The 12182-nt window shown below is 39.9% G+C and overlaps 1 protein-coding gene across 2 annotated transcripts in view; it reads left to right on the top strand.

Annotated features, from left to right (window-relative positions):
• MID1 (midline 1) overlaps window positions 1-12182 on the top strand; it is a 180154-nt gene that overhangs the window by 124543 nt on the left and 43429 nt on the right. For both annotated transcript variants that reach the window (XM_075428370.1, XM_075428378.1), the window contains exon 3: window positions 7909-8004. In XM_075428370.1, the coding sequence (XP_075284485.1) occupies window positions 7909-8004 (96 nt within the window). The remainder of the gene's footprint in view (window positions 1-7908; window positions 8005-12182) is intronic.

Raw genomic sequence — 12182 nt, 5'->3', positions numbered from 1 at the left:
ATCCTCAGGAGGGCAATCTATAGAGGTCCTTCGAAGGGCTGTTTGCCATACTGAGAAACATAAAGGCAAATAGGCGCAGCTGCCTAAAATGGCAACTTAGTTACAGGCCAGCAGAAAGAGCTGAATTAGTTTTGTGGCAGCTCTGCGGGTCTACTACCTAATGCAGACCAAATCACCATGTTCACCTTCTGTACTCCTCACCTATCTAGCTGTCCTTTCTAACCTGCCAGTTTTGCATAATACTGAATTGCTTTTTATACATACCTGGTTAGATAAGATGAAATTTTTCAACCGCAAAATGCAGTAATATGTACTGACTGATTAGAAACAGATTTTTTTCCATAATATAACCTCTTAAATAAAATACAAACTTTCAGAAATGTTTAGGCAGACGTCTGTAGAAGCCAGGACTTTAATAACACTGCATAAATTGTGGTTCTTTAGAGGAGCTTTTTGCTTTATCTTCCTATAAATGTCTTTCATTAGTTATGTGCTAAAGTCAGAACTTCAGGTTTTGGAGGGAATACTTCCCAGATCTTGCTTGCGCAGGATTAGATTAGGCATCTCATGAGTAGGAGCTCTGGTTGAGCTCCTGGTTTCAAGTATGTTCCATGTCCTGGGAGGATGGAAGTGGATGCAGCCAGGATGCTGCAGGACAGCTGTGCAACAGCTCAAGTTCTCCTTAACCCCCTTCATTGCACTGGATTAGCCCAAAGGGAAAAGCATGCGCTTACTAACCCTCTAGCTCTCCACAATAAGTCTTTAATGACATGCTTTAAATGCAGGGTGTCTTCTATTTGTTGTGCTCTGCTAACACTTCAGCTTCCAGTTTGATTACTGAATTAAAGTAAAAAAAAAAGAAATCAAAAATATTTGGGCTTCAAATATGTCTACAGTTTTGCAAACCTTTCTTAGCTCTCATATCAGTCCAAACTGGCTTTGTTCTTTAATTTAGTCAAATGCTTAATCTAGTCTTTCTTGAGCCTTGATTCCTGATTATTATTCTAGTCTTTCTTTGATTAATAATTCATTAGAAATAGGGCTGAACCAACCCCCCAGATCCCAGCAAAGACAGCATTTGGATATCATATAATAGTTTGATTGAAATGCTAATCTCTAAAAAAAAATTGCTTGTCCTATAGTCAGTTTTGTCATTGTCTGAACTGAGGCTAAGTTTTTATAACATGTTTGAATTCCCTGAGAAAACCAATTGCTTTCTCTGTTGGCAAGAAAATGTTCTTTTCTTTTCTTTCTTTGTGTGTCCATTTCACGTTGCAATATTAGATGTGACTAAGCAGTGTCAGTTCCATTGGCCTGTGTTCTTGATAATCATGATCCCTATTAACAGGCAGACAAGTTTTTAAGTGTATATATTGTTTCCTTCCCAAGCATACTACTGCACATCAAAGGAAAACTTTTGCAATAGGGTACTATATATGGCTCTCATCCTGTCCTGTTTTCCTCAGAGGCCCCAGCTGTGAAATTTCCCTTATTCTCTGAGGAAGGGAGAAGGAGCAATGAAGGAAGATTAAAGAGCAGTGCAGCAAAGCAGCTCACAAGGTGGATTAGTGTAGCTGAATCAAAGGGCAGAGCTGTGGCTGCAAGTGGCAAGCACCTATGGTATATTTGAGGACACGGCTTTGCAGAGAAGCGAGAGTGCAATTGTAGGTTTTTCCCTAGAATATTGTCCTCTCAGTTAATCAAGTTTTTATGTGGTCAAGAATTGGAAATGCTTGGATTTCCTTTAATTTTCACAATGTTGCATTGTAAATATGGGTTAATAAAAAAATATGCAACATTCGTATGAAATATGGAAATAGGCCCAATTTATTTAACATCATTTTAGTCATAGCGGCTTCAAATGCAGCTATTTTTTTTTCACTTTTAATAAAAATAGTCCTGGACAACTAATTAACAGTGCAGTATCTCATAGGTCTTTCCTTGTGATTTACTGTAATCGCTTAAGGTAAAAATCTTAGTCCCCAGGAGTGTATCAACATCATAGCTGTTATTTCTTTTCACATAGAAACGTGGAGTGCAGTTGTCAGGCTCTGCTCTTTTGAGACTTGAGGTCAATCATTCCTATTAACCAACCACAAATATTACTGTCCTCCGGCTGGAGAAATACAGGGTCGAGCATGTGTATCCTATGGAAGAGTAGCCATCTGTTTCAGGACAAGTACACAGAATAAAAATTAGCTTAAGTTTTTCCATGTGCCCCTGGCATGTCCATTTAAATAAAGAACACCAAAGGAAACATTAAACCTGCATAGGCCCAAAACCGGGCTCAAAACCATGCTTGATATTCTGGCAGTTCTTCTGGAATTGATTGGCAACTTTTTTAACAGGTTAGACACAGGTCCTGGAGGCAACAGGCCTAGTTTGCAGGGTATGTCACCACGGCAGGGTGGAAATGTAACTGAAGCACATGCAAGCATAACTTCTTCGAGTTAGGAGGAAAAACAGTTGCAGTGAAGATGTGGTTGCATGGACTTCGTTAGCGACAGGGTGTATATTTATGATCTCTAGCCAGCCTGCATGTACTAGAGACCGATCTGCCATGTCAACACCACTCTAGTTGCCCTGCTAGCTTGAGTAAGTTAGGATATGATCACATTTCTGCTTTGTGGTGGTTTATTCCTCATCTCTGTTGTACTGCAGTGTAACTGTGTGGATTTTGGTTGCACCCTTTAACCGACTAAATCTGAAAACATATAACCTGTTTCAGTTTGACCATTTGTAAAGAGATGATGAGAGGATGGCTATGGTTCTCATGAAACCTATATAATTACTAAATCTAATTTCCACTATGCAGGGTTCTGATAAACCCAGAAGGTTCTCCAAAGTCATTTTCTTCTTTAAACCAGGAGATAGCCTCAAAATCTGTCTTACCCTGGTCAGTTCTGCACCGGGAGCAAATGAAATGCAAACTGCTGTCAGTGTCTGCTGCTAGAAGGCTTTAATCGTGATGGATTTGATGTAAACAGTGATCAAGGCTGCTGTTACAAAGTACTGTCCCACATCATTTGAGTCAGCACGTGATACAGTTTCAGTGGACCGGTTCTCAAATCCTTCCAGCAAGCAAATGAAAAGCATAAATGTGAGAAAGCCCTTAAGTAAGTGGAGAATATAAATGTGTACTTATATTTGACAATGGAAGCAAAAAGAGTATTTATAATGAGAAAAAATCGTGACTTTACTTCAAGTGGCATTTAAAACCTCATTGTAACTGATAGCTATATGTTTTATCTTGTGGCCCTTCAAATAGACATATTTTATGGAACAGAAGAATGCCTCTGAGAAGATCTTGGGGATGTTATTGTTTTCTCTGTGGTGACGTAAGATGGGGGCACACAACTCAGCATTTTTCTTCTTTAGAAGCTTACATTAATTTATTTTGACAGCATTTTCAACCCATGTAGTAGCTTAGGACTATCTGTTTGTGCTACCTTCCGATTTTAGACAAGCGATGCTTTGCGTGAGACTGTTAATTTGGCAAAGGGCATGGGTTCACATTTGGTTTTCATAGACTGATAGATTTAAAGGCCAGAAGAGACCATTATGAGCATCTAGTCTGACCTCCCACTTCAATCAGGGCACAAGCCTCACGCAATTGTTACTGCAACAAGATCATGACTTCAGTGTGAGCTAGACAGCTGCATAAAGAAGGCATAGAGTCCTGAGTTGCCTTCCTCTAATTTTTTAGCATTAGTTTTTGCAACTTCAGACTCCGGTCCCTGGATCATATCATTTTATAGGCGTGCAGAGTCAAAATGAAACATCATCCTCAACTGTCCTTTTCAATTACATGTCTGTGATTCCATCTACTTGGATTTATCCCAAGGTTATAGGAATATTTATGTTGTAGAGTTGTCAGACCATGCTAAATGGACAGTAAGCATTCTTTTCACTTTATACCGGATGTTGTAGAAACAGTTGCAAAGCACGCATGGAATGTCAAGGTCTTGGGCTACATCTGCGTCGTAAGTCAGAAAGCATTCAGCCCGGCTTTTGGTTTTTGAGAGCAGTTTGCATCCTCTGAGTCAACGTGTGTGAAGCTGGTTCACAGAGCAAATGCAGAGCAGCTATTGTCCTTCTTTTAAAACACAACCTCTGCATTTCTAAGACCAGCGTTCAATAGACAGGTAACGATGAAAATTGGCAAGTGTCAAAAAAAGATAAGGGAAGGCAGGTGGAAGTGTTTAAAAAATTATGATTTTTGTAGAACATTTCCCAAAATACAGTTGTAATTCAGTTCAACAAAGAGAATATCAGTAGAAGATTAGGTGAGAGGAAGGAAGATACTTTAAATAAGCTTATGCTGCCACTCATTTTCACATGTACTCATCATAATGTGAGAACACGCTTTCTCCAGACTGAAAACCTGCTTACAATTCACTATCCCTGGAGTTCTGGTCTACAGCACTGGATTAATTTTTCAAGCTGACCAGAGCTCCAAATTTGGTGTTGAAGCTTTCCACAACCTAGGAAGTTTCAGGGGTGGACGTGAAATGAGTCTGTGACACTTGAAAGTCTGAGCAAGTTAAATTACTTCTGAAATTTGAAGTTTTTCAGGCCTTTCTGGCTGCCCTTGTACAGAGTAAAGAAAGAGTGCAGGGCTTGAACTCTGCTTCTGGCACATACTAGCAGGTGGTAACCAAAGCAGTGCTATTGTCCATACAGGAATGCAATAGGGAAAAGAACTAGAGGAAGATAATGTCAATAGAAAACCTGGCTAAACATACTGCTAGAATTGATTGAGTTTCGTGACCTCTGAAACTTTGAAGTCAGGCCAGTTTTAACACCTGCCCTGCAGTACTTGCCTGAGTGAAACTGAAAAGATTGACGTTCGTTTCAGAAAGCAGCTGCCAGGTTCCTGCTGTTTAGTAAAGCATTAATATAAACTGATAGTCTTCAGCAGAAGTTTATCAAAATTCTGATACTTCTTGATTTAAAAAGACCCCAATCTCTGGCATACCAAACTGCAAGGAAACAAAATTCCAGGCTTTCCAGTTTGAAAATTACACAGTTCGAGGAGCAAGAGCACAGGAATGCATTAACTCTAATTTTTGTAAGGCAACTCGCTTGTTCAGTAGTTATCCTCCATTTTCATAACAGGGAAATGCAGAGGACATCAAGAGACCTGTCTGAAACCATAATAATGTGTATGGGTTTATGTTTGTATTCACTGGATAGATAACTTATTTTAAAATTTTGTTCCTTAGCCAGGATTGGAAAATATCTTGGATATAAAATCTATACATAATCTATGGGTAAATAAATTTCTGTTTCAGAGAAAAATACTTACTCTTCATATATTAATGGCCTTAATTCAAGACAATTTTGGGTTATTGAAAATCACTGCAGTATTCCATAAGAGCTTTGAGAACATTTTTTCTTCATAGTATGTGAAGGTCCCAACAATTAGCCTTTATTATGTCCAATAATACGCTTGAAATTAGGCAAATCCAGTCAACAATGTACGTTTTTCATTTGAAGTCTTCTAGTATAAAATATTAGAACGTACAAAATTAATGTATGGGCAATAAGAAAGTATATAAATATCATTTCAAGAGTATTTGCACATTTGGACCCCTCTTAACAAGCTGTTTTTTAAAGACAAAGGTTATCTGATACTGTAACTATATATGGTATTTTGACTCTGCATGTGAGTCTCCACTCTACAAAGGGACGTCTAACAGCACAGCAAACATGCCTTTGCAATTAAATGATCGTTCACGGTACAGCTTATGGAAATATAAGATACAGCTAAACTGTTCGGTAAAGAATGCTCGTTCTTGTTACTCTTTGTTTTAATGGGCTATAAAATAAATGCAGTGTAGAAGGTATTTTTCCAGGCAGAGCTTGTGATACACGATATGTATAGCTGTGCTGGGAAGAAAATGCCAGAATTATGTACTTCAAACACCCATCACGCTTCTCAGAAGGGTTACATATGTAAAGCCATCAAAATCCTGTGCTGTCTTTAATGGAACAGGACTGACTGCTCCTGCGGTGTTAATAGCATCAGCCCTGCTAAATGCCAAAGTATGTACCGTTCAGCAATGAAATACTGCCAGCTTCATTCCCTCATGGCCATGTGCAAGAAGGAGCAAGGAGACTGCACGGCTGCAGAACGGGACAGCGAGGAACAAAGCGTTTTAAAACCGTGAAACAGGCAGGGAGTAACAGCACCAGAGAAAACACCCACCCCCTCACCCCCACACCCACCCACCCCCACCCCCACGCACCCACTCACCCACCCACCCAGACAGACAGATGCACACACTAAATGCATGCACAGAGATGAGTGGAGGGTGGAGGGTGGAGGGTGGAGGGTGGAGGGGGAAAAAAGCTGGGAGAAGTTAGGTGAGTTAATGGTAGCTGAAGGGACTTCAGCAACGAAATAGATGCATCAGGGGGAAGAGTAGTAACGTGGAGAAAAGAAGCCTACTAATGAAAGATGAGGAGGCACGAAATGAATGACAGCTCTGCAGAGACACTACAGCCCTTGTGGGGAGAGAAGCGCGGGGCCCAGTTCTGGTGTTCCTGTCAGCACTTCCTAGATACCGAGGGCTGCTCGGAGGGCAAAATACAATTAAAAGGCAGGCACTGTCAGCCTGTCAGGATTACTAAACAAGGGTCTAGTCTCACACACTTACATAGGTGAATAACTATGAGAAACAACTTGTCATGCCAGCAGTCCCAAGGTTTTTCAAAATGAAATGTATGCCCCTGAAGTTACTGAAATAAAAGGAGTGTTTAGAGGCAGGATTCTTTTTAATGGTTTGCTTCTTTTTTTTTTCTTCTTTTTTGTGTACTGAAGTTGTATTTGCAGGGCAATTTTGTCTCTGTGGAAACCTTGCACTTTATGCAAGAAAAGGACTTTTTCATGCCCATGTGCTTCCAGAAGACGGAATTTTATGTAAAAGAGCAGCTACCATGGGATGTGCAGTAACAAGTGAGGAGCTGGTAGTTGCAAGTTCCACAGTGCACGGCAGGGTCCTGGTCCCAAGGTGGCCAGACCAGGGAGCGGGTCACAGCCGTCACAGACCTCCTCGTGCACTTGGGTTTCCTTCCTGTGGATACGGAGGGGAGAAGGGAGCCTGAAACATTTGTTGTTAGATCTCAGCCTTGAATGCAATTGCACAGTGGCTAGGATGCGGCCTCAGCTCTGGAAGCTGGAAAGCACTCTGATCTCCCACGGTTGCAGATATTTATTGCAGCCATAATCAGTTGATAAACAGAGACACAAGCCACAAGTTTTATTTTACCACCAATTAGTGAAGGTACAGTCTGTGAGTAGGTATTTCATTCTTACGCATAAAAAGGATGTTTATAATTATTTATTCAAAAACATAATTCTGCTGAACTAGGAAACAAAATCAATTATGTAAACCCTCCCAGCACTGCGAATCCAAGAAGAAAGTGCTGACCCGTCTACTGGGTCCTTACCGGTACAGTTCCAAAGGGGCACATGCTTGGAGACCTCAGTTAGCAGCAGGCTTATAAGTTCAGATGTTAGACTGAGAGCAGGTAATAAGGAATCAAAACGTGTTCTCAGCCAAAATGATTTCACTTTTTTTTGGTGAAACATTTGTAGCCTCCCTGCTGTTCTCCTTATTCTGTTTGTTTTTTTTTTCGCTGACTAAAACTAATTGCTTAGTCTGGTTTTTAGTAGGTCATTAGAAACTCTATTTTCTAGGACTCACTCTTGTCATGAGTTTTTCTGCTCTGTTGTCATGCCATGCTTGATGCATAGACAAAACATGTAATGGAGCATATCAAAATGTTCATACCGGTGTAATTACAAAATTCAGATCCTGAAAATATATCCATTTTTCAGCTGTTCAACTAAACATTAAATTCTTCAAAATGCTAAGGTATTATTTTCTTTCTTTTTGACAGCAAAATTTGGAGAGTAACCTCACCAGCCTTATTAAGAGGAATACTGAACTGGAAACTCTCTTGGCGAAACTCATTCAGACCTGTCAACATGTAGAAGTGAGTACTGACCTCCATTTGAAATACTTGTAAACCGAATTACATTCACTTCTAGCATTCAGGAACAAAAGTTTGAACAAACAAACAAGTGCAGAACTAAATTAAATTAGTGGTAAACTGATCTGGAGCTTTTTCACTGGTAAATGGCATTTTCAATACAGATGACCTGCTTTACATTCCTTCCTATGCCTTCTCAATAATGATACAATGTTTGTATGGCCCCCACCACTGCTGTATTTCAGCACATCACTCACGATCTGTTACATGTTTATCTTCTTGGCTCCTTTGTGAGGAAGGATAATATTTACAGGTGGAAAACTTAAGCAATGAAATAGTAAGGCCCAGATCGACAATATTTAGGTTTCTATCTGCCACTGATTTTTTTTTTTTTCAGCAGAATTTCCCAGGGAGGTTGTGGAGTCTCCTTCTCTGGAGATATTCAATTCCCACCTGGACGCGGTCCTATGCAGCCTGCTGTAGGTGACCCTGCTTCGGCGGGGGGCTTGGACTAGATGACCCACAGAGGTCCCTTCCAACCCCGAACATGCTGTGATTCTGTGATTTAAATGCATAAGTGGACTCAAAAGTCATGCATGAAATTTTTCTGTCTTCAGAAGAAAGATGCTTACAGGGCTTTCAGTTGCCTAAGGATATCACAGAAAATCTTGGGCAGGGAGGGATCTGAATCCGTACATCCCCCAAATCTGGGGGATTTTTTAGATGGCCCTCTAGGGCTTGCTGCTCTACATGAAAATTAAAATAATCACAGACTAATTCAGCCATGGGAGCTGACACAGGAAGAGACCGGAGTCCAAAATGCACTCTTTTTTAGCAAAAGTTTTCTTTTTACGTTTTGCTACACTATAAGACCTTTTCAGTTCCTTACGGTACATTCAGGTCAACAAAGCCCAAACCACTATGAACGAAAAGCTTCCATTTCATACAAAAGTTAGAAAAGACAACATGAGTTTATGTTTTCTGCCAGTAAATATTACACAAATATCCCCATGGCATCAAAACTTTATCACCAGTGTGTTCCTTAATGTCAGTCTCATCCATGAGACTCAGGCGACACACCGGATACAAAACATTTTCACCCCTCCTCCAGGTAAATCATGGCTGAGAAACACTGGAAGACTAGGAAAGGCTTAATAGCATGAGAGGCACGTGCCTGTTGACAGATATACTGGATTCACTGAGATATAGGAAGTTCATTATTTGCAATGCTGTCAGTTTTCAGAAGTTCCAAGTTCAATCTAAGATGGTATAGGAAAGTTAATGGGGTAGGAATCAGAGGAGCCGGCACAACATAAATACTGCTGGTTTAGAGTGAAACAAGCTTCAGACTTCAGGCACAGAGAAAAGGTGTTTTCAGTTGAACAGCTAATTACTAGTCAGATTAGCAGGGAAAACTTATTTTCCCTGTGAAAAATGGTTGGGTTTTCATTTGTACTCCAGCGCTGTCTGTTGACAGACTTCTGCATAGGACCATTTCACTTCTGACTGCATTGCAGTTCCTGCAGCAGCCTCCTTTATTCAGAGAAAGGCACACTGCCTGTTCCTAGCAGACAGGCAGCATTAAATAATAATAGTGGTGTGTAGAAAATGTATTCCACTTTGAGTGTGGTTGTCTGTATACATGAAAGGAAGCCAAGTTTCTTCATCAGTGCTACCTAGGGAGTAGCCCTAGGGAATTTGAGTGAGGAAGGCAGCCTTAGCCCAAAACTTCTGAAATATGAATGTGATTTAAGAGAAAATTAGCTGTGACATACACTGCCATAACACAGACACCTGCCAGGTCCGCAGAAGGGCATGCTCTTTTTAGAGAAGACTCTTTTCCTTCCATATAGTCCCATGGAAGTTCTTCATAGGACTTCTTATTTTCCATCTTTTTCAGAATAAAGTTCAGTCACCTAATTAACCCCAAGAGCAACTTTTCTTGTGAACAGATTTGAAGTCACATCTTGAAAATTTGGCGTCTGCTTAAGTACCTTGTTGACTGTGGCAATGGCACATGCTGCAGAAAAAAAGTAAAAAAAAAGAAAAAATCCTCCCAAAGAAGCCCAAACCAAACAAAATCAAACCAAACCAAAAACCAAACCAAAGCAAAAAAAACCCCCAAGACTGTTCTTCTGAAGAGATCATTGCATCCATTTTCCTATCTGCTCCACCTGTGTAGAGCCTCACTGACTTCATGAGGCTCAACACCACCATGAAAGTCTATCCACAGTATCAGACTTGAAGGGAACATTTGGAGTTCTTTGCATAGGCAGCAATAACGTCAGACAGAGCAACTGCAGAATCAGCTGGAATGACTGTAGTAGGTCATGAGAGACAGAGACAAGGCACATTTTATTTCTCTGTGTATAAAACTTGGAGGAAAACCCATGAAGCAATTGGGCCCAGGACAGCATAAGACCTCTTCTTCGTTAGTGGCCTATGTCCAAGATGGGCTAGATCTAGATGAGCTAGAAAATCGCTGCTCCATCTCCTCTGCAATTCTGCAATATCTTACCAGCTCTAAGGTTTGATATTACAAAAAAAATCCAGCTTGTTCAACTGGTAACAGATGCGTTGCTGTCCCTGGAGTCCTGTTTTAGAAAATTTCTCTGTAGACGTAAAGCAATAGCAGCAAAGTTGTTAATGAATTCCTACCACGTTTTATTCATCAAATTAGTCTAATTAGCATTTAAATTAGCTAAATATTAAGAACTGAGCTTCAGTCAAAACCCTGGACCTAGGCTGTGCTGGAAATCAGGCAAGTGGGGATGTGGAAGTAAACTTTAAAGCTATCTCTGTTTTTCAGACCTCTGTGAAAACTTCATATATGATGTGAAGATCTCCAGTATTGGAGAACTTGAGGCTCAGACAGATTTTTAAAGTCAGTATCGGCTCTTTTTTTGTGCTTCTTCGTGACAGAAATTCACCTCAAACCAGGAACACAAATGAAGCAAACAATACATTGGTTTTAATATTAATGTCACCAATTTAAAATGACAAAATATTACAAAAGAAAAGCTGAAGTTTCCAATGACAGTAATAGCGTTGCCATATGAACTCACTCAAAGGTTGAAATCAAACAGGTAGTTAGTTTTATAGGAAATTTTTCTTTTTCAATTTTTGATGCAATGTATTAAGGATGATGATGTAGAATACATTGTATACAATTTGTAAGCATGTAAAAATATAGGTAGTGAACTATACCTAACTAATTGCTGTTACATACCTAGATTTTTCCTTGCCTAATTCTAAATCATTTTTATAATGTTATTTTAATGTTGATTTAGATTTTGGGGTTTTAAAACCAGTTGGGAAAAAAAATGAAAGGAAGCTTTTGGTTTCATGTGTAGTTTGAACTTTGAAAAACTAGGAAGGAGAGGAAATCATTATTCCTTGTGTTAAAGTTACCAAGTTTTTATTGAGGGGTAAGTTATGCTAATTAACATTCATTTGTAGAAATAAACACTAACATTTTTAAAAGTCTTCATCCTGTCAGAAATGAAAAAAATCACTGTTACATGAAAAATGATAAAGGCATGTCTTTTTGGCTTTTGATATGGAGCAGAAGCTGATGTTTTCAAAAATTAACAACAAACAGACTCTGTGTCTTCTGAATAAACGAATCCTCGCCAGCCAAACCAGATGTTGTCACAGAGCCACTGCTTCTCATCAGCCCAGTGAGCTGTTAATGGCTTCCCAGCAACTTGCTTCGCTGCAGATTAATTATCTATCTATACATCTTTCTATCAGGCAGTAGTAACTTCATCGATAGCAAAGGCTGAATCCCATTCTCTCTGTGTTTTAAAACTAGTGTTTATTCCCTTCTGGAAGAGTTGTTTTTACTTTTTGCTTGCATGAGCAGGCAAGGACTGTTCCGGGACATTCGTTATCTGGAAGCTGGACGCCTTCCAGCCACCGGGGAGGGGGGATCTGGGGCTGCCTTTCGTCGCAGCGACGGAGCTATAAATCTTGCCTATTTTTAGGTGGGGTTTATCAATTTACGACAGGATTTATCCTGATGGGGGACCTGATCTGGGAGACTCGAGGAGTCCACTTCCAGTCTTGCATTCCTGTGGGTGGTTCTGGGTATATCATCAGGAAAACTTTTGTGAATAAATCAAGCAAATCTTGTATTCTTTACTGCTTTAAGTACAGCAGAGATATTTTTAAACATTTTG

Source organism: Opisthocomus hoazin, chromosome 1 (assembly GCF_030867145.1).
Source record: "Opisthocomus hoazin isolate bOpiHoa1 chromosome 1, bOpiHoa1.hap1, whole genome shotgun sequence".
Lineage (NCBI taxonomy): Eukaryota > Metazoa > Chordata > Aves > Opisthocomiformes > Opisthocomidae > Opisthocomus > Opisthocomus hoazin.
Note: the sequence above shows the minus strand (reverse complement) of the source record. Positions and strands in the feature narration are given on the sequence as shown.